The 24331-nt window shown below is 51.9% G+C and overlaps 2 protein-coding genes and 1 long non-coding RNA gene across 3 annotated transcripts; 2 read left to right on the forward strand and 1 right to left on the reverse strand.

Annotated features, from left to right (window-relative positions):
• Nucleotides 1-2966: 2966 nt before the first annotated feature.
• On the reverse strand, nucleotides 2967-5327 carry TLNRD1 (talin rod domain containing 1). Its single transcript, XM_040642884.1, has one exon. The coding sequence runs from the start codon at nucleotides 4711-4713 to the stop codon at nucleotides 3625-3627; it is 1089 nt and encodes a 362-aa protein (XP_040498818.1). The 5' UTR covers nucleotides 4714-5327; the 3' UTR covers nucleotides 2967-3624.
• Nucleotides 5328-9010: 3683 nt separating this feature from the next.
• On the forward strand, nucleotides 9011-11483 carry LOC103660229. Its single transcript, XR_567756.2, has 2 exons — nucleotides 9011-11215; nucleotides 11355-11483. It is a non-coding gene; the product is annotated as an uncharacterized LOC103660229 (long non-coding RNA).
• A 3995-nt stretch (nucleotides 11484-15478) lies between these two features.
• Nucleotides 15479-24233, forward strand: MESD (mesoderm development LRP chaperone). Its single transcript, XM_040642885.1, has 3 exons — nucleotides 15479-15725; nucleotides 21022-21254; nucleotides 22895-24233. The coding sequence occupies exons 1-3, from the start codon at nucleotides 15522-15524 to the stop codon at nucleotides 23160-23162; spliced, it is 705 nt and encodes a 234-aa protein (XP_040498819.1). The 5' UTR covers nucleotides 15479-15521; the 3' UTR covers nucleotides 23163-24233.
• Nucleotides 24234-24331: the final 98 nt, after the last annotated feature.

Here is a 24331-nt window from a genome sequence, read left to right on the forward strand (position 1 = left end):
CCAGGAGGGCACACGAGTGTCTGTGTCCACCTTGGAAACCCAGAGATGGTGCTGGACACGAGGACCAAGGTGCGGTCCCGTGACAGAAAGCACAGGAAAGGTTGCAGGTTTCTTCCCTGACTCCGAGCTCTGTACCAAGCAAAACCCAGAAGGGGCTGTGGCAGACGCTCTTCAAAATCTCTGCCTGATCTGCACGTTACCATAGTCACATTCATTCCGAAAAACAGGTGTTTCTGTTAAAATTAGCTGTTTCAAACTGTCAAATTCTTTAGATCACTATGCCAGCTTTCAAAAAAAAAATGTTCACAAAATAACCAATCAGATGTAACTGATGCTTCCACAGTCATAAAGCCTTTAGGGTTTTTTTGAGAAACACGACCCTAAATTAGAAATAAGAACTCAGGTGATGAGGATGGGGTAGGGAAGAACACACGCATACAACACACAGGAACATACACACACACGCAGACACACACGCAGACACACAGACACACACGCAGACACACACACACACACACACACAACCTTCTACATTTCCCAACATCAACCCGTAATAAGAAAAAAAGGCCAAGCTTAAAACAGCTAAGGAAAGACAGAGCTCTTTTCTAGTTAAGTCTTGTGTTTGAAAGCCTTTTGTCCCATTTACTTGGGTTGATTGCCCTAAATAATGGCTTTTGTTCCAAGAACTTAGCCATAATGATTTCCTTCTCTCCTGACCATTCAAAGGAAGGTTTTCGACATCCCCAGTCAGGACCATGCCCATTAAGCCTGTGTAAGAAAACTTGCCCTACGAAGTAAAAAGAGTCCAAGAATGGAGGTCTTAAATTAACTCTAATGTGGTCTAACTCAAAAAAAAAAAGAGGAAGAAGAAGAATCAGGCCACTCTGATTTTATTCCTAGAACTAATATCTCCGCTGACCTTATTAAGCCCAATGAAATAGATCTGAGATGCTCCTTTTTTAAAAATCAGGGCTATTTTAAAAAAAAGGTTAGCCAGCTGGTGTACTAGAAGCTAAAATGTCAAAGGCCTGGGTCCAGACCCCCTGCCTAGCAAAGCAATATGCAGATACACAGAAATGCTGTGTGCTCCTTGCTCTGGTTTCCTGAGATCTGCTGGAAAAAAATAGAAGAATCCATCTCAAGCCACCTGCTGGAAGAAAAATCCTACACTTAAGAGACAGAGGTGGGGGGGAAGGACATTAAAACACCACTGAAACTTTTAACAACTTCAGAGGACAGAGATTTTGAATATTACAAGTCAACATCTTTAATATATAGAAATGTAAAGAGCCACAGTCGGTTGGCTGAGACAAAAAGAAGTTTCAAAATTAATTTGGTGGCAAGCTAGTTAACTTCATCCAAGTAGACGGGGGAAAATGATTTTTTTTTCTTGGCGTGCAGTCCTGAAAATTGCTTCTGCAAAAGGAATGAGTCCAAGGAACAATTGGCAATCATTTTCGTCTTAATCAAACACCAAATTTACAGATTTCTGGCCCTAATTTTGTTTTACTTGGTTCCTTCCAGTTTACTCTTTGTGATGTGCATAGGCTACGTGGACCACATAATTAGAAACTCTAGAACTACTCACGTATACCCAATAAATAAAAGTAAGTAACAAGTCCTATACTGCAAGCAGCATTGTCATTGGCACGTGGGTTAGGTTTCCTCCGCCCAAAGAGTTCCCGAACCTGACCCACCCAGACAAAAGGGCAGGGGGTAGAGGAAGATTCTCAAGGTCATTTTCATTTTTTGAAGACTTTAAAAGTTTAAATCTACCAGGTCCTAAGAAACAACAGCTCCCTTGACTGTTTCTACGAAATGTATGCACACTACCACTTTAAGACTTTTCCAAACGTCAGATTCAGAGCAGCTACCCGAGCCTAGTCCTACCCAACACAGGTTTAAAGACGCTTTACACGTTGAATATCATGCTCTTGTAACGAACACAGCTATTCAAGTAAAACAATTGACAGGACGTTCTAACATAGTACAGTGAAAAATGCTTTCTTCTCAGATCCATGGGAACTACAAAGATTTAGGCACAAATCTGAAGAAAAATGTAAACTGAGCGAATTTAAAGCATGTATGAGTTTTCATCCATGTGGCTCTCCCAGGGCAAGCACTGTGAATACATGTTATACTTTCAGTGGGAAAATGTCCAAAATTTAACGAGGTTCAGCAAAACTATACACCCCTCCCTCCCCATTTTTTTTCCTTAAAATGTCTGCAGAAAGGACAAACTCCCTTAAAATAACTCCAAACTTCAGTTAACGAAGCCTTTTTTCCAACATAAAATCAACCAGGGCAGATCTGAGATCAAGGTCACAAAAACCAGCCCCTTGCCTGCAACTACGCTGTGGCTCTAGAGAGTTCTTAGCACTTCCCAGAATACCTCTCCCTCTATTAAATAGTCTAGAACCCTGCAAGCTTTTTCCCAGAATCACAAGTGACTGGATCTTGTGTGAATTGACCTGCCTGCATGAAAGAGGCCACAAAGTCCTTTAGTCCTTGCTGTAACACACTTTTCAGCTCCAGCAAACAGATCCTCTGACCTGGGAAGGGTGGGGTACCACACAGGATTAGAAGAGCCTGAATCTGAAAGGGACAGGAGAACACAAATCAGACCTCGGTCAACCTGAAGCACTGTCCTTCAGGACAAAGAGAGGCGCAGACACAGAGGGAGCTGACGTACTTTCCAGGAAAAACCAGAGGCAAGACAAAACCCCCACTTGCCAGCCCAGCCCTGGCACTATGCATACTGTAACCATCCCTGGGCCACCTGGCTCTGCAAGGACAGTGTTCTCGAATTCTAGGCTGCTCAAAGAGGTCACCCTCAAGGAAAAAGGGAGGCAGGGTTAAGGCGGGGAGACACTGCTACCCTTTCCAGGGTGCCCTTCCAGAGACGACATGCAGCATGCAACGTTATTACAATTATTGAAAATCAACAATAATTGCAAAAGGCCATCTGAGAAACATAACATTTTAATAGATGAAATAAATACTCCAGTACATGCAAGGTAAAAACTTGACATTGGGGAGGGGGGAGGGCAGGGGGGAATCACTCTATAGTGTAAATTAAAAAATAAAACACACACTCACAGTAGCTTTTCCCCCCATTTGCAAATCACATGGCAAAGTCATACTCTTTCCACACCAAGTATACGCCTAATCCAACACGATTGCTTAAAAAAAAATAACAACATACAAAAAAGGTAGCTACATCCATGTCTAAGGAGTGAAACTGAGGTAACCTTTCTTTTAATTAGGAAAAAACAAAAAAAAACAAAAGACCAAAAAAGAAATGAACCCATGACCTCCTTCCTGCCCAATTGATAAGAAAATTTAGTGGAGGAACTCCAGAAGAGGTGCTGGGGCAGAGTGGGGGCGCGCCACCTCCCGGTCCCTGCTGGGTGTGCGTAGGTGGGCGGGCATCGGGCCCCCCGCGCGCAAGAGTGTGGTCGGAGCACATGGCCCCGCTCTCTGGAAGGTTCCTCTGGAGCGTCTGACATGGGGGGGGGGAGGGGGAGCTTCCCCTGGGGTTTCTTTGGTATAAATGGAGAGGGGCAGAGAGTAAGTATCTTCCTCTAGTCTGGGGTGGAAGAAAGAAGGGGCGCGGGGCGGGTGCTAATTCACAGAATTGGAATTCACTGGCGGTAAAGTCCTGGGCGAAGACCTCTCCCGTAAAGCCTGAGATAGCAGGGTGCAGCCTTCAGACACGGCGCAGGCCGAGTTCCTCAGCCTCTCCCTGTGGTCCGACATCTTGGCGCCCCCGTCGGGGTGCTGCGCCAGATCCCTGAGGCACTGGGTCAGGAGCACGCAGGCCGACACCACGCTCATGGCACCGCCCAGGATGGCGGTCTGCACCGCCTTGCCCTCGGCGCTCACGGCCGCCGCGCGACCCAGGAACTGCGGCTCGGTGGCGAAGCCCACCAGGGCGCTCACGGCCTGCACCAGCGGCCCGCTGAAGAGCGCGCAGCGGCTGCGGGCCAGCTCGCTGGGCGCCGCCTTCACCTCGCGCACGCAGGCCAGCAGCGCCGACGCGCTCGTGCTCATGCACTTGACGCCCAGCTTGAACTGCTCGCGGGAGAAGCGGTCCCGGGACTTGTCGCTGGCCAGGGCGCACGCGTCCGTCAGGAACTTGAGGTTGCGCGACAGGCCCTGCGACACCTCCAGCAGCAGCTGCGGGGTCATGTCGGCCAGCGGGGTGGCGCGCAGCACGGCGCAGCCCTGCTCCACCTCGTGGCGGCAGCGCGTCACACGGTAGCGGTCCACCAGGCCCGGCTGCGCGGGCTGCGCGCCCGGCGTGGCCACGGCCGCCAGGTAGGCCGCGTGGGCGGAGCACTCGGTCAGCGACACCACCAGGTCACCCAGCTCCACCAGGCTGTCCCCCGCCTCCCCGAAGCGGCCCATGTTGAGCTGGCTCTGCACGTCGTGGGTGAGGATGGAGAGCCCCTTGGTGCGCGCGATGATCGTGTCCCGGCACTGCTCGAAGGACTCAGCGCCGGCACAGGAGGAGGCGGGGCCCTCGAAGAGCACGGGCCGCGCCTCGCTCGACAGCAGCAGCAGGTCGGCCACCAGCTGCATCTTGCCTTTGCAGTGGTCGCAGACGGACACCAGCCTCTTCCGCGGCTGCGAGCAGGCCCCCCCGACGGCGCTCGCAGGAGCCGGAGAAGCCGCCTCGCCAGTGGGCTTCCCAGCGCTGCCGCTAGCCATCGCGCCCGGGGGGCACTGGCATGCCGCTGGGGAGCCCGCTACCGCCGCCGCTGCCACTGCCGCCGCCCCCGCGGCCGTCGCGACTCAGCTGGCCAGGGCCGCGGTGCCTTCCCCGCACCATCATGCCATCCACCGCGCCGGGCAGAGGGCACTGGGCTGCGGCGGCCGGAGCCCGGGCGGCGCGGGGCGGGCCCGGGGGCCAGAGGACGCAGGAGGCTCTTCGGGGCGCGGGGAGGGGCTGCAGCGTTCGGCCTCCTAGAGGGCTTGCAGGAACCATGAACCGGGCAGAGAAAACTCACGGAGCGCGCTCCTCGCCGCCGGGCTGCCAGGAAAGTCCCTTCTGCTGGGCCGCCGCCGCCGCCTTCCTGGGCATGGCCTGGCCCGGCCGCCGGAGCGGGAGGGCGGGAGGGGGAAGCTGGGAGTTGTCCTTCCTTCCTTCCTTTCTTTGAAATCAAAATCCCTTCCTCGGGGAGGAGCGCAGGCGGCGGCTCGGGCGGGCTCTGCTGTCAGCCACCTCGGGCTCGGCGGCGCACGTGGGCTTCAGGCGCCCTGACCCCGCCGGGCGGCACTTGCCCGCGACGGCGGCCGGGGCTGGCGCTGTGGGGCGCGCGGCCGCCCGGCGCGCATCTCCTGCCTCCCGCTCTCGGGAAGCTGCGCCGGCGGCGGCAGAGCCGAGGGTGTGGCCGGTGCTGGCGCGGCCGCGCCGAGTCAGAGTCGGGCGGGAGCCTGCACTGATTGCGCACAGCGGCCGCCCCGCTCGCGCGCTCGCCCGCCCGCCACGCCCGGGCGCGCCGGCCGCCGCGGCCGCCCCTTCCCGCCTCGCCGGCTCACAGCGCGCGGCCCGGCGCCGAGGCGGCACGCCCTCCCCGACCGCGCGCCCCGCGGCCGGCGGCTGGCTGTGGGCGCGAGTCCATCCCGGTCGCCTGGTCGCCTGGGGCCCGCAGCGGCTGAGCTCTTCCGAGACCCCGGGCCCTGCGCATCGGACGCCCGGCGCGCGTCTCCCCGGCGGCCACGCCAACTCAGAAGGTCCCCGCGGCGCTGCGGCCACCCGCCCGGGCCCCGGCTCCTGCCATTTTCGTCAACCTCCAACTTCCGAGCGAGCCGGGAGAAACTGAAAGGAAGGGCGGGGGCCGAGAGGCAGAGGGGAAGACGCCCGCTTCCTCTCCCCGCGTGGCTTCTCCTCGGCGCGGGCCGTGGGTGCGCCGCCGCCCGCCGGGGCCGCCCGAGCCTTCTCCTCCCCGCGTCCGCGCCTCGCCCCCGGGCTCGCCGCCGCCGCCCGGCCGTCACCTCCCTGGAGCCTATAGAAATCTTTTGTGTGGCGTCACCGCCTTTCGTTTAAATCCCGCTTCCTCCTCTCGCCCTTCCTCCCGCCCCCTCCGCCGCTCCCGGATGCTTGCGCGATGCGCTGCTCCTCCCCCGGGAAGCTGGGTGGCTGCGGGAGGACGCCGCCGCCCAGCGCGGATGCCGCGGGCGCCGGGCCGGGGGTCCCGCCGGGGGCGAGCCGGGGGCCTCTCGGCGCACGGCCCCGGGCGGGGGACGCGGGGCGCAGCCTCCGGCGGCCTCGCGGAAACCCTGAGCCGGCCCCGGGGCTCCACGCTTCCTCCCCGCCCAGCGAGCGAGTCTCGAAGGGGACTGTTTCTGCACCGAAGGGAGGAGGACGCTGCCCACCATCCCCTGGCGGCCTGCCGGGGGCCAGGCTGCGCGTTTTGCGGGACCCGGGCGGGTTTGCCGGCCCTCGCCCTGCCCTTTGTTGTGCGTGGCCCTCCTCCACGGGGGGGCGGGGGGGCGGTGGATTCTGCAGGGCTGTGCGGGGCGCTGAGAGCACTTGCTGTGGAGTCGGAAGAGCCGGCTCGGGGCCCCTTGTGTAGTTGGAGCGCGGGCTTTGAACCAGACTTCCTGGGGTCAGCCTTTCTCCAGCCTTCCAGGAGTTGTGTGACCTTGTGCAAGTCCTCCCCCCAAGTGTCCGTCTTCTCTCGAAATCAAATCGTGTGCACTGACTGCTTGAGTACTTGGCTCACAAGTAGTAGCTGGTAGAATTAGGAGCCTCCATCCGTCGGCTTTGCTCTCTTGTAACTTCTGCGTCTTCCGTTTGGCGATGGAGTAATAGTGACCACTGTTAACGGAGAGGAACAGCCTTTGGAGGTAAACATTGCTGTCCCGTTTTACATCGAAGGAACTGAGCCGCTGATCTCTCCAGCGCCTTCCTAAGGGCAGGAGGACAGCCGATGGCCGGGCAACGAGCCTAGTCCCAACCTTTTCATTGTATCCAGACCTTGCTCTTCAGGAAGTGGTTGAGGCACCTGGGCTTCCTCCGGGGCGGGGGCGGGGGGAGCACCTCTTAGTCCTGAAACAGGCCCTCCAGGTGCCCAGCCCAGCACCAGCTGGGTGTGTCCGCCAACGGAAATGTTTGTTCCTCTGTCCCTTCCTAGGACCCACAGTCACCTTTTTTTTCAGCCAGTCAATCTTACTTATAACTGAGATGACCTTGCAACTCATCATCCAAAATGAAACTGTTTTGAGAGTGAATTCTGAAATATGCTGTTAAAAAGTTAACCAGGGGGGCGCCTGGGTAGCGCAGTCCTTAAGCGTCTGCCTTCGGCTCAGGGCGTGATCTCGGTGTTCCGGGATCGAGTCCCACATCGGGCTCCTCCGCTGGGAGCCTGCTTCTTCCTCTCCCACTCCCCTGCTGTGTTCCCTCTCTCGCTGGCTGTCTCTCTCTGTCAAATAAGTAAATAAAATCTTTATAAAAAAAAAAAAGTTAACCAGGAACAACAGATACAAACCTGAATGGATAGTCACCCGACCTACAACAGAAAGTGTCTTTAGATAGTTCTAGAATCTAGACGAACCCACTTGTTTTGCAATGGAGGCCAGTAAAACCGACGGTTTTCTCAACAAGCAGCAATTCTGGACGGTTAATCCCTTTTATTTTAATATGAGGGAAAACCAGTTGGACTAATCAAGCTCTTTCCATGGTAACCCAGGAAAGCACCCTACTCTTACTTAGCTCCAGAACACGTGTTAGGAGAAGTCAAACCCTTCCCGCCATTGCTAGTGTATTCATGAAACTGCTCTAGGATCGGGATGTTTCCCCAAAGCTACTTGGTGCCCTGGGGGTGCTGTTTTCCTTCCACATATCCATCTTCTTCTCTGCTGGACGCCTTGTACCCCCTCGAGGAGCCATGTCACACATAGAGTGTTCTGCTACGTTTCAATTAGCTTTAAAAGCTGATCGGATTATTTTCTTGACCCTCCTGCTTCATTTTGCAGATAGGGTGGCTCCTTCTACACTGACCCTTCCCGATACTACCTTCACTTTCCTTTTAGGTCACCTGACTTTCTGCCATCGTTCATTCACTCCACAAACACTGCCGTAGAGATAGTGTGGCTCGTGGAATAGTGCAGGTGCAGGGAGGCGGGATCATGTGATCAGTTCTGGTCAATGAAACGGGAGTGGAAGTGATGTGCCTTACTTTCAACCAAGGCAATGCAAAGCCGACCTGCGCTTCTCCGTTCTCTCTTCCCCTGCTCTAACCTCTCGGGAGATGGTTCTAGGGGGTGCAGCTCAAAGATGGTGGAGCCTCCCTGCGCCCAGCAGCTGGACCACACCGGCCACTGACCTGTGCGGGACACGCAACATGCGCCCAGCATCACACGGCAGACATCTGACAGCTGTTTGTTGCTGTAGCATATTGTAATCTAACTAAGCTAACAGGAGACGGCTGTATGTGCCTCTAGAGTCACTGGAATATGGGCTTTCTCTTTAGAAAACTCACTTATTACCCTTGCTGACCCTCTCTTAAAATATAACATGAACCAAGGTACCGTGCCAAGTGTTTTTCGTTACAATGGAAATCGGGTGCAAGAAGCTGCAAGCGTACGGGCTGAGGGGCTGGCAGGGAGAAGGTGGATGGAGCAGACAAGTGGAAGCCGGGGCCAGGTTCGGAAATAGGGTGGCCACTGGAGAATGTATTCGCAGTGCCTGGCTGAAGGCTGACACTTGGTGGGCATTTAATAAATAAATGAGCATGATACCAAAAGAGAGCTGATTGGGGGTTTGGGGAGGCAAGGAGCAACAGACAGAGGCTGGGCCAGGCCGGAGTGGGGAAGCATGCTTTCCCTCCTTCCTCGCTTATTCTAGAAGGTGTATCCACCCCCTGGACAGGTATAAAACGGCACTATGAACACTCTGTTTGGGTTTGGCTTTTTTTTTTTAATCATGGCTAAATATTCCTTACATGAAACTTTCCATCGTAGCCATTTCTGGGAACATAGCTGTAACTCAGTGTTGGTATGTATGTTCTGTACACGCATCACCCCCCCCCAAATACCTTTCATCTTCCTAAACTGAAATTCTCTGCCTACTGAACAGTAACACCTCACTCCCCTGACCCCTCCCCCCCCGGCAACCACCATCCTACCTTCTGCCTCTATACACTCGTCTGCTGTAGGTTCCTTATATAAGTAGAATCATATAGACAGTATATGTCCTATGGTGTCTGGCTTATTTCGCTTAGAATCATGTCTTCAGGGCTGTTGGTGTTGTAGCATATGTCAGAATTCCCTTCCCTTTGAAGACTGAATAATATTCGGTTGCATGTGCATAGGCTGGGTTTGATACCCAGCTTTCTCCCTGCACTCCAGACCTTGCAGGCCAGCAACCCAGCTGCCTCTGGCATGCTGTGCCGCCTGGTGGTCAGTGAGGGGCACTCTCTGCGCCCACGCATCTTTCCTTTGGAGACGCAGCCCTGTGCACGCTGATGCACCAGTTCCATCTCAGGGCATCTTTCTTACACAGGGCCGAACAGCACCCTTTGTTATTTTCTTTTCAACTCTCCTCTAAAGAAGAGGAATTTATATCTGGATGTTTTCCCCGTCCCCCACCTTTTCCTCAGTTCACTCATCCTCACTGGTGATGAAGGAGAGTCTGACACTCACTGGGCTGCGGCCCTCACACAGCTTGTCGTCTTGCTGCCTGGTGTGTCTTGTTCCCAGCCCGTGAGAACACCCGGGGAGGATCTCACCCACCCCTCCCACAGGCTCCCCATCCCCCCTCCTCCCCCCACTCCCTCCCTCTGGGCTGTCTCTCTGTGCATCTGGAGTGAGTGTGAGAGGGAGGCGGGTGCGCAGGCCGGTTCACCGCAGAGCCCTACGTAGAGGGGAAGGTTGCTTTCGCAGGTACGTTCTCTACCTCGTTTCCCTACCGGTGAATGATCTTGAGAGATATGTTCCAGAATTCTGTAGGGCAGAAAAGATGAACGCCAAGATCCAGGCTCCAGCTCCCTGAACACAGTCCCTAACTCTAGTCGTGCTTAACCATTTTTCAATCTCACATGGTGCCTAGCACATAATCAGCAAGTACAGGTTGCCTAGCTGTATCCCTCTTTCACGTGGAGCCTTCCTGACCCCCAGACAGACTCTCAGGCATTTCTGCACCTACGGTGCTGTGCGCATAGTGTGGCCGTTAGCACAGCGTACTCGCGAGCTGTTGGTGTAACTCTCTCCGACAACCCTGGCACCTCTTTAAGGACAAGGACTTGATCTGTTCTCTTCCCCCACAGCTAATGCATTGTGTGGTCATCAATAAATGTTTGCGGAAGCAATAAATACATGACTTCACCTGTTTGCCATTCTCTGCAAGAAAGGCACGCTTTCACTGAACCCAAATCCTGCTGGCCACGCTGTCGCTCGGTCGTGGACATAAAGTCCTGGATGTTCACGAACCCACGGCAAGGGCATGGCCCGTGCGTGCAATCATGATCAACAGCTCGCGGACCTGGGGCTGAAGCCCAGGCTGGAGGCCTGTTTGCTTAGCAAGTGTGTTCACCCCATTCCTCTTACAGCTGGCTGTGGGGCGTCCAGGGAGGTGAGTCCCTGGGAACAGAGACTGTGAGTTCACTAACCATAACTGCAAACAGTTGGGCTAACAGAGTGTAGGTAATGTCTCAGACGATACAGATATAAGACCTACATTTTCCTCCTAGCAGATTCAGATCTGAGCCCCAAGTTTTCAAGGCAATTGCAGTATTATGGGGAATTTGAATTAAGTGTATTATTCTGAGAATTTCAATAGAAATTAGACTTATCTGCTGGTACAGAGAACGGTGTGCTTATGTGTCTCACTCCTTTTAAAAGACAACTGATTTGAAACCCCACTGCTGAGAGATAACCATGATAGACATAGTGGGCTATTTCCCTACGCATCCATGTGCATAGCTATATAATTTTAATACCATTTTATCACATTTTATTTAACAATTCAAATGAACATTTTTAATATCAACAGATACACATCTATGAATCATATGGAACGGTTGTGATGTCTTCCATTGCATACGTGGACTATAGTTTGCAATCTTTAAGTGTCGGTTTACATTTTACAGTCTGAAGTCGCTGGAGATGTCAGGTCCTCCTGCTTTATGGAACCTGCGACCTAGGATTATTACAATGGGTAGGTGAAGCCATCCATCTCAAGGACTCCAAGGACTTTCTGCCACATGTGGTAAGTGCTCCATTTTATTACCGGTACTACTCTTTTCATCGTCTGTTCTCTTGGAGTTCGTTCTTGGAAGTGGAATTGTTAACTCCAGGGGTGATCATTCAGATCCTACAGATCATGTACTTTTCTTTTTTTTTTTTAGGGTTTTGATACCTTTCACCTCGTTTTCACACAGAAAGACTGCAGCCCTGGAAGCGAATGAGACTGCTCGTTTCCTGAGCGCTGTCAACAGTGCACAGCACTTTTATTTACATCCTGGCCCAGATGACAGGTAAAAATATATCTTGTTTGAATTTGCATTTCTTTGATATCTAGTGAGGTTCTGCACGTTTTCTTCCTGTATAAGTTGGCCATTTATTTATTTTGCATAAGTGAAAACATTGTTCACGTCCTTTCCCGTTCTTCAGTTGGGGTGCTCCTCTTTTACTTACTGAGTTGGAAGATGTTTTTGTCTAGGCCGTGTTGGAGCTTAATGTACTTTTTGCCTTTTAACTTATTTTCATGGTGTCCAGCAAACACAAGTTTTAATTGTTCTATTTCATTATATGAGTCCTACTCTTTGGTTCACAAATAATGATCAGGAGTGGATTCTCACCCTAGCCTGGGGTAATCACATCTCTTCTGGAAATCGGGAATTGCTACCTATGAATAAGTTGAGGGGCAGGTAAAGCTCAGGAGATTATGTTTTGCCTCTTGTTGCATTGGGTTCAGTAATAGTAAAGTGAAGAAGGGTAAATAGCCACTCTCTCCCCGTGTCCACCTTAACTCCACCCCCAGGACCCTCCTCCCATACCTCTCCATGATTCAGTCTTTAAATGGTTAATGTTTGGCACACCAGGGCCTCCAAAACCACGCTGTATCCTTCAGGTCCTAGGCCTCCGCTCTGATTGATTAGTGACTATGCCATTCCCGTTTTTCAACATTCTGAACGTCACCCCCGCCTGATTCTTAAAACTGCAGGCAAGTCTTGTGGTACCCTCCAGTTGAAGCATCCGTCCTCTGTGCTTGAGTGACACAAGCCAGGATTAACCCAGATTAGGACACCGGTTAGACGTGAGGTTCAATTTTACCATCTGCAGGCACTGAGCCACTTAGAGGGGTGGTTACTATTAAACCCCAGGGCAGTGAGAAGTGCGTGGTTTCCTCTAGCCCATGACCACACCATCCCTTTCACTTCTGCTCCCTCCTCTCCTGCCGTCCAGCACTGCCTGGCCAGACTCCTAGCTCATCCCTTCCGAGCGTTCCTGACTCCAGACTCCTGTTCGGTGGGTCTTCCACAGGGCTCCCAGTGTCACTATGTGAGTGTCTCAGTGATTAACCCAGTAGGTGCTACATGGAAGGAAGACACATCTCATCATCCAAGACACCTGTGACCTCTGACAAATGATGTCATTCCAAAACCAGGGTTTCCTCTTATTTAAAACAGGGATGTTACTACCATCATATCATCCCTTCGGGTCCTGACCTCCTGTAATCTGCATTATACTGATTGAGTATTGTTTATCTCCTCTGCCACAGTGTGAGCTCTTTTGTGCAGGGACCTTGTGACATGAACCTTTCCATCAATGCCTCATCCGGTTTTTGGGTTGACTGTAGGCCCTCAGTAAATAAATTCTCATAGAGTTGAACTGAATCAAGTTCCAAACACCAAAATGGTGACAATGCAAAATCAATCCAGGTGTCTTCACGTCAGTGGATTATAAACTGAATTGATTTGTTCCTTCGATGAAAGTCAGTAGCCCTGGAATTTTTTTACACAATCCAATAATTTCTGTGAAACTCTAAATGACTTTTTTCCCCCCATATAACTAGATAATGTGGACCAGAACTCTCAGCCCTTCTGCACCTTAACTTGGCAGCTGGCAAAATAAATGACCAGCGTGACCCCTCCCAGCAGAGCACATGATCGACCGCAGCTGCTCATGTGTTTTAGCCATGACTGAACCAGGACAGGGCTGCGAGCCACTGGGTGGAGCAGTGTGCCCTGGGGAGAAAGCTTATGACACTTCCCCTATGATTTCAGAAAAGAAAAGAAAAGAAAAGAAAAGAAAAGAAAAGAAAAGAAAAGAAAAGAAAAGAAACCCCTCGTTTTCTTGTGAGTTTCTGCTCCATGTCAACAGAGAATGTCATTGTCTGTACACATACAAATGCGTGTGTGAGGATGGGCACAATCGGCCAGCTCTGTGTGGGACAGAATCCACGCACGATGGTCCCCGGGGTGAAGGCACACACGTCCACAGCTACCTCCTCACTCCCCTTGATAACAGAATCCCACTCTTCTTTGAGGTGACAATGTATGCAGCTAGAAAACAGTCTCCAGTCTCCTCTGGAGGGCTCGCTTCCAGCCAATGAGACGTGAGCAGAACCGTGTGGCTGTCCAAGCGGGCTGCTTAGAGGAAGCTAACTCCATAGAAAAGTGTGCTCCTTTTGACCGTCCCTCCTTCCTCCTTCCCCTGCATAGAAGTCATTTTGATGCAGGTGCTCCCGTAGCCCTCTCAGAGCTTGTAGTGAACTTGAAGGATAGAAACCACCGGCCAGGAGAATGGATAGGATAAGAACGAGGCTGGGTGCCAGATGACTGAGGAGCTAGATACCAGCCCTAGATGCTTATGTTTCCAACTGCTTCCGGGAAACAAAAATGAAACACTAACAACAAAGCCCTCTCTCTTGTTTAAGCCACTTTAAAAGGAGCTGGGTTTTCTGTTACACACAGCCTACTGATCTAATCCTATGAAGTGGAGATGTATTCATTTGCCATAACAGAGTAGGACAGATCAGGTGGCTTGAACAACAGGACAACATGTTCTCATGTTCTGGAGGCTGGAAGTCCCAGACTGAGGTGTTGAGAGGGTTGGTTTCTTTGGAGACCTCTCTCCTTCACTTGTAGACCGCTATCTTCTCCATGTGTCTTCACATCATCTCTCCCCTATACGACTATGACCAAAATTCCTCTCCTTATAAAAGACAGCATATTGCATTGGGACCAGTCTTTACCACCTCATTTTATCTTAGTTACCTCTTTAAAGACCTTATGTCCAAATACAGGCACATTCTGAGGGACTGTGGTTAGGACTTCAACATAGGAAATCTGGGACAATACAATTCAGCCCATAATGCAAAGCATGAATAAAGAGGTTTTTTGTGGCTTTTTTTTTTTTTTTGTAATAGAGGAAAAATTGTGATTTAAGTATCTGTCAATAGGGGGGTAATAGGGAAATTAACTATTGGTGTATTAATACCAAAGCATGCTATACCGAAGTATGAAGAATGAAAGTTCATCATGTCATATTGCTAAGTGGAAAACACTTAAGGAGCCAAAATGCTTACCAATAAGTACAACTATGCTGCTGTAGACATACATATAAATGCAACAAAATTTGTATGAAACACATTTCTAGAGACATTTTGATGTTTATAAATGTATAGAAAAATGTATATGTGACAAAACTGATTGGAGTTTGCCGGGTGGAGTAGAACATTTGGAACTTTGTATAATGTTTGGATATCTTACAACTACAGTAAGTGATTCGTGTCTTTCTTATATAATTAAAAATTTAAAAGATCAGATCAGCCGTTTAAAAATTTCTTTTAAAATAAAAAACAAAAAAATGATTCAACCTTGAAATGCATTAGTTAAAGCCCACAGTATTGGGTTAAAATCAGACGAAATACTGAAGCTGTCTTAAAAATGAAAAGTAATGCTTAAAAAAAAAAAAAAAAAAGCCTCATTCGCGTTCCAGAGATGACGGTGATCCCGCAGGATGAACGGAACCTCCGCGCCCAACAGCACAGCAGCGGGCCCCATCCACCCGTGACCTTCTGGAAAAGGAGAGCTACCTGCCACTCGCTTCCAGGTAAGCCGCTGTTCTCAAAGGAAACTGCAGGACACGGAGAGGAAGCGTCCGTGGACACCCTGGGCCGGGCTTCCCCGGAGCCCAGGCAGCTCCCAGGACTGGCACCTCCCGTTCCTCTCGCAGGCCACAAACGGAGGCCCCGCGAGGCGCTGTCCCGGGGCTCCCGGAGGTCCTGAAGGGGCTGGTGGACCTGGCTCGCGCGTCAGGGACAAAGGGACAGGCCTCCGCCAGCAAACGGGCCGCCGGCGATCCGCAATGACCCAGCTCCGGCAGAGAGCCCCATCCGGACCGCGGGAGGGATCCGGGGGCGGGGCGGGGCCAAGATGGCGCGGGGGCGGGGCCTTGTGGAGGCGGGTATGAGGCGGGGCCTGGTAGGCCGGCGCGGGCCTGGGGGCGGGGCCGGGGCGGGGTCAGGCGGCGCGCGCACCTCTGGCCTCTGCGGCGGCGCGGCGAAAATGGCGGCCTCCGGCTGGGCGCGCGCGGCCCTGGTCCTCCTCTGCGCCTCCGACCTGGTGCTGCCGCCGCTGCCGCCCAGAGCCTCCGCTGCCGAGGGCGCAGCCGGGACGCCCGGCGAGGCCAGCCAGCCTCCGCGGAAGAAGAAGAAGGACATTCGCGACTACAACGATGCGGACATGGCTCGCCTTCTGGAACAGTGGGAGGTCCGCGCGCGCGCACATCCTCGTGCTTCTCTGCGTCCCGGGCCGGGTCTCTGACTCTCGGCGCCCTCCGCACCCCCTCCCGGGTGTCTCCCGGCGCCCTGACGGCCTCTGCCCAGGCCAGGCGTCCTTGCTGGCTGCCGCGCTCGAACCGCCGCCGACCCCCAGTGCCCCCGCCGACCCCCGCCCCATCCTCCGCCCAGGGCGCTCTTGCACCGCTTTCTGGGCCACGCCGGTCCCGGGCGGCCGCTCACGCCTCTGCCCTTCTGTATCTTCGGTGCCTGGGCCGCCCGTGCGGGGCCCCCAGTGGTCAGTGGGCCCGGCACGTGGGGAAGGAGACCTTTCCACTCTGCTCAGGAATGGGGGTGGGAGGGTGAGGGTCATCTTTTTAAGAAGGTCATCTCAGCTTTAATCCGATCTTCTAGATCAGTAGGATTTCAGGCTTCTCGTTTTGCTGTATTCTTTGCCGAGAGTTTTGTAATTTGGGGGGTGGCTTCATTTTGGGGGTGAGGGTGGAAGCAAAGGCAGGTGGCTCTCAGGAAATTCACATTTCTTTTAAAGGAGCAGAAACTTGTTTTCGTGAGAGTGAGTTTTTTGGTTCGTTACTTGAATGCACTGGAGTGTGTAATCTTTTTAGAGAAGCAGTCCTATTGTCCTGGCTGATTTGCATAGCTGGTGGAGTGGAGTCAGAAACGTGGGTTCTACTCACTGTGTAATCTTGGGCAAGTCCTGCTTCCTCTCTAGGCCTCAGGTTCCTTATCTGCAGAATGAGGTTTTACTCCTTCCCATGCTGATGTCTTTATTTTGTGGGTATCTAGTGTGCATGGTCGTGTCTGATAGAGGCTTTCAGAGTTTAAAATACCATCTGATGAATGGACTAGAAGAAAGCAGACTCCTACTTCCACATTTTTCTGCAGCTGATGGCGAGATTGGGGTGGATTTGAGTGTGTGTCCTGCTGATGAAGAGGGAACTCTGTGCGGCAGTTCCTTCCCCCCTTTACTGTCTCCCTTTCTGTCTCCCATCTCTTTATGGACTGGAGTAAATGAAGGTTTTGATCCCCCAAAGTAAGAACACTACCTCTTGAGGAAATCCTACCCTGGAAATACTACGTATTAGTATTAGTGAGCTAGACAGAGGTGGTGCTGTGGAGATGAGCAGTCCCACCATCAGGAATAGTAGGAGACAGGACGAGTAACCCTAATACAAAGTAGGAATTGCTGAGTTCTGTAAAAAGGAAGAAAGTGTCATGGGACTTTCAAAAGGTGGAAATGGTATTTTAGATACCTTAAGGGGTATGTGGGAGCGGGGCTGCAGGAGCTGAGGGTGGGGCACATGGGAATGGGGCAGAATGGTGCAAATGGTAATTGCCCAGGCTTTGGAATCAGACTGCCTGGTCTCAGACCACTTGTGAATTTGGGCTGCTGAAAATCCTGTCTGTACTTTAGTTTCCTTATCTGCAAAATAGAGGTGTTAGTAGTACCCACCCCAGAGTACTTGGAGGATCAGCTTTAAGAAAGCCTGGAAAGAACTTAGGATAGCAAAACTCCAATTGAAAGCTGTGCGAATATGAATCAGGTAGGTTAGCTGGAGAAGGCTAGGTCTGAAGTTAAGGGTGGGAACATTCATGGGGACCAGGTCAGGCTGGACCTTGAATGCTCTGGGGTCTGATGAGTTCGCAAAGCTGCATGACCCACATGCTACGACACTGGAATGCTTACATGTGACCATCCCTCCCTTTGGATGGCAATGTGCATTCACTCTCGTGTTCCCTCTGTATGCGGACATAGTTCTATAGCTGAGAGCGTAACATCAATGTAATTTTCTGCTGTTCGTTTTTTCACTTGATACAGTGAGCATTTTCCTGGGGTTACTGCACAGTGGTCATAATACTCTTGAAAGGCTCCAGAGTATGCCCTGGAGTGTATGTATCAGCTGTTGGAGGTTTTTGAATAGGGGATATCATGATGAGAAAAATGGATTGGTTGGCGAAGGTTAGGATGGATGGTCAGGGAGAGAATCTGAAGGCAGAAACGACTTCCTCGTTAATATTTACTGAGTTTTCATTAGCTAACAGGGCAACTCTGAGCACGTTCAGTCATCTAATGCTTTTACCCTGTTTTTAGATGATAACATGGAAGCCCAGAGAGGTAAAGTAACGTGCCCAAGGTCAAACAGCAAGTGAGCTGAATTTCAGACTGTCATTGGACTTGCAGGCCTGTTCTTTTAACCATTTTACTACAGTGCCATACACACTGGTGAACAGAAGTGCAAAAGAAAGGTAATGAGGAGGGCCTGGATTAAGCCAGAAGCTGCAGGATCCGAGTGGACGGGAGAAACGTGAGAGATTGTATGCTCAGCTTGGTGGCTGGTGGATTGTGTGACCAGACAGGAGACAGCATGATGTGCTGAAAGGACGGGTTTGCTTGGTAACTGTGACCCTCATTTTCCTTAACCGTAAAGCCAGAAACATCCCCCTTCACAGGGCGCCATGCAGACCAGGTGAGCTAATGTTTGCAGACACTCCACAAACGTGAGCCCCCCCGCCCACCCCGTGGCTTTGATTTTTCTTCCCCCAGTGGTGATCTCTAAATCCATCCCCCAACTCCTTCCTACTAGTGTGAGAATTGGTGTCCCATGAAGGGGCCTGCCCCACGTGTGTGGGGTGGGGATGGGGAAAGGAAACTCTTTCTGCTGTGTTAGACTTAATGCTGAGTCCCAACTGGTGTAGGAAAACCAAAGGCCGTTCTTTGATGACACCTTAACAGCGGGGGCAGGTGTGGGGCAGATTCTGGAGCCAGAAATGTGGGTGTGCTCTTCAGCGTCACCCCTGCTGGCGTGTGACTTTGAGTGAGCTGTTTGTCTTCTCTGAGCCTCACTCACCCCATGTTCGGTGGAGGCCTTGTAAGGCCGTCCTGAAGGCTGGGCACTGACTGCTCTGTACATGCTAGCTAGTGTTATCGTCAGGGACCACGGGAGCGAGAAAAGGATCTGAAGAAAGGGGAGTTCAGCTTTGTGACTGCTGGATCTGACTCAGCCGTGGAGAAGTGGGGAAGCCTCTTGAAAATGCCTAGAGGCAGGGCTGGGCTAGGTCTGGGGAGTGCCTGGGGCTAGGGGCTTGATTGTGGTAGGGAAGCCGTGGTACTAGGTACTGCTGGACTGGTGGCTGCATTGGGGTACTATTATACCCCCGCTTTTTGTAACTGAAACACACATAAACCTATAAGATGGAAATTAAAGTTGCTTGAAACAGTCCTTACCCTTGCTGTATGCACTAGACTTCTGATTATTTAGTTTTCATTAAATGCCACCTGTGACCTCCTGAGTTAATTTCATGACCTCTTGAGGTGTTTTAAGGAGACCATAACCGATGTTACGGAGAAGTAGAGTAGAATGAAGACAGAAACAGCCCATAAATTTGGCAGCCAGGCGGTCCTGTGTGATTTTGACGGTGTGGTTTCTGTAGTTGGTTGGAGGTGTGATTACTGGGGCCAGCACAGGCTGCTTGGTGCTTACTGTCTTTATGTCATCAAATCCCCAAACCCTCGGAGGGAGATGCCCTCCCCGTCTCCCCATTATAGGTGAAGAAAGGGATTTTCCAAGCTGCCCAGGATCCTGTGATGGGACAGCAGGTGCCTCTGACTGCAGATGGCCATCAGCTCACAAAGCAGAAGAGAGAGAAAGGGGTCAGTTGGGAGGGTCGCAGAGTTGAGGAGAAGCTTGGTATGTCATTTGTAGTCACACTGCTGGGGCTCTGGGGGTCACCTAGCTCTGCCTTTGTTTTATAGTTGAGGAGGCAGGCCCAGGGGAGTAAGGAGTCCTCTCGCAGGTGACCCGGGTGGTAGGTGGAGCTAACACTAGGTCTCAAGTCTGGAATAAACGGGGATCGCCTCCAAGCACTACTGTAGACGTCTCTTGGGCTCATCTTTTATTAAAAATATTTTAAAAGTACATTATTGTTGATGTCCTTGGTGATTTGTCAAGAGGACCGCGAAGAGTGATATAGGAGCTTTGTTTCATTTTAGGTTGGTCAGTTTTCTGGTTTTTTCGATAACAGCTTTATCGAGAGAGAATTCACTTGCCATACAATTCACCATTTAAAGTGCACATTTCAATGGTGTGTTTAGAAGGTCGTGCAGCCATCACCACTCTCAATTTTAGAACGTTGCTATCACCCCAAAAATAAAATCTCGTTTCACTCCCCCTCCCCCACTTCTCCCAACCCTCCAGCCAGCCCCAGGCAGCCACTAATCTCTGTTCTGTTCTGGGCATCTCACCAGTGGCTTCGTACACCGTGCTCTTCTGTGTGTGGCTTCTGTCACTTAGCATAGTGTTTTTAGGGGCCACCTACCAGTACTTCATTTCTTTTTGTGACTGGAGTTATTAGTCTTTTCTCCAAGGAACTCTGGTTTTTAAATATCTTTATTTATCGATCTATTTACTTGCCTGCCTACCTATGGGAAGTCGTGATGCCTCCCAGTTCCAGCCTAACACCACAGGGTGTATTCTTCCCCTTCCACGGTTAGAACTCCCTTCCCCAAAGTGAAGAACAGGGCTGTCATTATCCTTAATATATTTACTCATTCTCGGAAGCCTGGAATTCATGGATCTGGTTTGAGAATTGCTAGTTCACACCACTGCGAAAACCAAGCCTACTAACTAGAACTGAGTATTTGCTTACAGTTCTTATTTAGTTAACGTTGATATACGTGAAATGCAGATTTTAAGTGTAGAGTGCTATGAATTTTGACAAATGGCTATGTCTGTATCGTCCACGCCACCATCAAGATAGAGAATATTCCCATGACCTCAGAAAGTTCCCTTGTGTCCCTTCTCAGTCAGCCCCACCTCATTCCGCCTCCCAGGGGCCGCCACTGTTCCTGATTTCTGTCATCCTAGGTTAATTGTGTTTGATCCTGAACTTTAAATCACAGGCTTATAGTATGTATGAGTTTTGTGCCCGGCTTCTGTCACTCAGTCTTGTCTTTTTGAGGTTTGGGACACGTCTTCATTGCTGTGTCGCAGCTCATGGTAGGACCGAACCAGAGTGTGGCCATTTTTACAGTCTACCGTGCTGGGTAGATTGTTCCAGAGGNAAAGAGCTGTTAAGCCATCACACGGGCTCTGGCGACCTGGAGTGATGGGTGCTAAGTCCTGCTGGAGACTTGGGCTTTGCCTAGAGGTAGAGGAGGGAAGCTCCTGGGTCTCCTTTTTCCTGGGAGAACTTCGGTCGTCAGCCTGCACCTGCCGGCTGGCAAGCACCTTCTGGTGACACGCGTGCTCTGTGCTCTCTTCTCGTAGAAGGACGACGACATAGAGGAAGGCGATCTCCCGGAGCACAAAAGACCCTCGGCGCCTATCGACTTCTCGCAGATAGACCCTGGCAGGCCCGAGAGCATCCTGAAGATGACCAAGAAGGGGAAGACGCTCATGATGTTTGTCACGGTGTCCGGAAACCCCACGGAAAAGCAGACAGAGGAGATCACCAGCCTCTGGCAGGGCAGTCTTTTCAATGCCAACTACGATGTTCAGAGGTAAAGCCCCAGCAGGCCGGCTGAGGACATCACAGGCTGTGCTGGGCCTTCTCCTGTGGCCACAGCCGCGTGTCCTTTCTGGCAGTCCTTGCCTCGGGCCCTCGGCCTTTCCTGTCTCAGGTTTCTTTTTTTTTTTTTTTTTAAGATTTTATTTATTTATTTGACAGAGAGAGAGACAGCCAGCGAGAGAGGGAACACAAGCAGGGGGAGTGGGAGAGGAAGAAGCAGGCTCATAGCAGAGGAGCCTGATGTGGGGCTCGATCCCATAACTCCGGGATCACGCCCTGAGCCGAAGGCAGACGCTTAACCTCTGTGCCACCCAGGTGCCCCTCAGCTTTCTTCTTAATGTCTATTTCTCCCTCTTCTTAATCTCTATTTCTTCTTTCTTTTAGGAAGAGCATTTATTATTGGTCATAGCCAGCAAGCTTTTTTTTTTAATATCTCATTTGATGCTCAAGTTTTATTTATCTTTGTATCTTCAGCTTTTTGCTGTCGGAGTATAGCGGACACGATGTTACATGAGTTTCAGGTGCGCAGCATGGCGATTCATCAGCTGCGTGCTCTGCTCCCCGAGGGTGTGGCTCCCGGCTGTCACCATACCTCGGTGTGACAGTGCCACTGACCACAGGCCCTGTGCTGTGCCTTTCGTCCCCGTGATGGTGGCTTTAATTGTTCCTTTATCTGAGTGAGATGGGACAGGTTAGCCTGTGCAAGCAAATGAGCCCCAGCTTGACTGTGTGTCCCCCTGGGGGGTCCCTCTCTGTGGGGCAGCATTCACACTCAGGGTCGGAGCCAACTGCTGAGTTAAGGTGAAAGGGTGGGGTTCTCGTAGCTCAGCACGGCCCTCAGATGCAGTGCTAAGGAATTTTCTTTTTTCTCCTCCATAACGGTCTTGAAATTCAAGGTCTTCAAATGTCCTAGTTGAGGAAATACAGAGTAACGAAAAAATATGAAGGAACACTTAGGGAGTGTCTGCGATGTTGTGATGCTTTCATTAGCTTGACCAGACGCGTAGGGCAACAGGGGAATAATCAGAGCCCCGCTGCCCTCCGAGGGGTGGGGTGTGGCCCTCAGGGACAAGGCCTTTGTGCCCCTGGCCGCACCGGTGGGCTTCCTAGGCCTCACTCTGCTCCTCTTCGCCCCTTGGAACCTGCTCAGTGCTGGCGTACATGTTAACCTCTGCACTTGGGACCTCCGCCCAGTGGCCGAGTGTTTCTTTGACCCTTCACGGGCCCCTTACAGTGACCCGGCCTAAGCCCGTGGTTTTCAGCCTTTGTCAGCAGAAGGCTCTTGGCAGAAGAAACCTCCACCAGGCACCTCAGAATGCAGAACAGATTCAAGTGGAAGCCGCCTCCCGCCGCATGGCGGCGGTGCCCCAGGCCCCTGGCCAACGCTGTCTCTTGGCGCAGGCTTCCACACCGACACAGCCCAGCTCTGTGTCTCTGGGATTTGAGCTGAGGCGTGAAATTGTTTTTGAACATTAATGTCAGTAGCTACTAGACCTTGAAAACTACGTTTTTTTGTTCTGTGTCATGTTGAATTTGGGAGGCATTTTTCCTGGTCACAAGCCACAGAGAGGCTCTGACCTATTAGTGCTTTGCTAGTGTGTTCTGACCATATGATCGCGTGTCTCTGTCAAGGTTCATCGTGGGATCGGACCGTGCAATCTTCATGCTTCGTGATGGGAGCTACGCCTGGGAGATCAAGGACTTTTTGGTCAGCCAAGACAGGTGTGCCGATGTAACCCTGGAGGGGCAGGTGTACCCCGGCAGAGGGGGGGGAAGCAAAGAGAAAAATAAAACAAAGCAAGAGAAGGGCAAGAAGCAGCAGGAGGGGGACCCGAAGTCTCGGGCTGCCAAGGCTACAAAGGAAGACAATCGAGCTGGGAGTAAGAGGGAGGAGCTGTGAGTGGCCACCACGGCCCCTTCGGAGGAGCCCCCGGGCGGGGCAGGCGCGGGCACCACTCGCCGAGGACACCCTGCTTTCTTCTGGAGAGGCTCTGCTGTAGGATCAGTTTGGGGCCCACGTGGAGGTACTGTCTCAGAGGCTTCAAGTAAGAGGACAGAGGTCTTGTGATTCACATTGGACAGTGACCCATTCGCGTTTACTATAAAATCACTGTAAGTGGAAACCCGACTATTGCTTTTGCCTTCTGTCTGGGGGCGTCACTGACTCCGTGGCCCCACTCCCCTCGCCGCGCCGGCCCTGACCCAGGGGCTCGTGTCCGTGCTTCCTTCCTTTCTGTTAACTGAAGGACCACTGCGTTCTGGTCAGACAGAAATGGACTTGGCGGGACCGGGCTCTTCGGGCTGCACTCGTGGTTTTTGGGACTGTGATATTAAGCGCTCTGTGGGAGCCCTGCGTGGCGCTCTGGGGTCTGAATGTGCGATCAGGACGCCAGGATGTCTGACCCCTCACATCGGTGCAGAGAAAATCTTGTAGCTTGGAGCTCCTGAGCCTTCACTTTGAATCCTCATAGGGGTTCTCGGTACTGTCTGGGTTTATGCGGTCTGTACGGGTCAGGAGTTGTCTGTCCTGTCCTCATGCGGGCGGCCATGCCGGAGTCGAGCGTGCCACGTCATGTGACAATGCTGAAGGGTGGGGATCAGGAGTCAGCACGTGGGACAGAAGACTCAGTGACCTCATTCATTCCTGAACATTTTTCTTTGACGAAGTGCCTAAATTTGGGGTGTTCTGTATGGTACTAACATGACACTGTCTGTCGGGTAGTGTTCATTCGTCAGGCCTACTCTGCTAAGACTGACAGAATTTATATGCAGGTGTCATTTTTAAGAACTAAAATTATTTGTACAAAACTTCCATTGTGATTTTAACATTAAAAATAGCACATGTACGTGGTTCCAAATGTTACAGCCGAAGAAAGGTACAAAGTGACAAGTCTGTGCCTACCCCTGCCACTGCCTCCTCCCAGGGGAAGCTCCTGTTCATTTGTTTCCAAGAAAAAAAAAGTTCACTTAGCATCTTCTGGTGACGTGTTTCTTCCAGCCTCTGTGTCCCCTTATTTGGCAACTCTTCCGAGTTGTCTTGGATGAAGCCTGCCGTCTCCGTCCTCGGGT

This window comes from Ursus maritimus, unplaced genomic scaffold (assembly GCF_017311325.1).
Source record: "Ursus maritimus isolate PB19 unplaced genomic scaffold, ASM1731132v1 scaffold_27, whole genome shotgun sequence".
Lineage (NCBI taxonomy): Eukaryota > Metazoa > Chordata > Mammalia > Carnivora > Ursidae > Ursus > Ursus maritimus.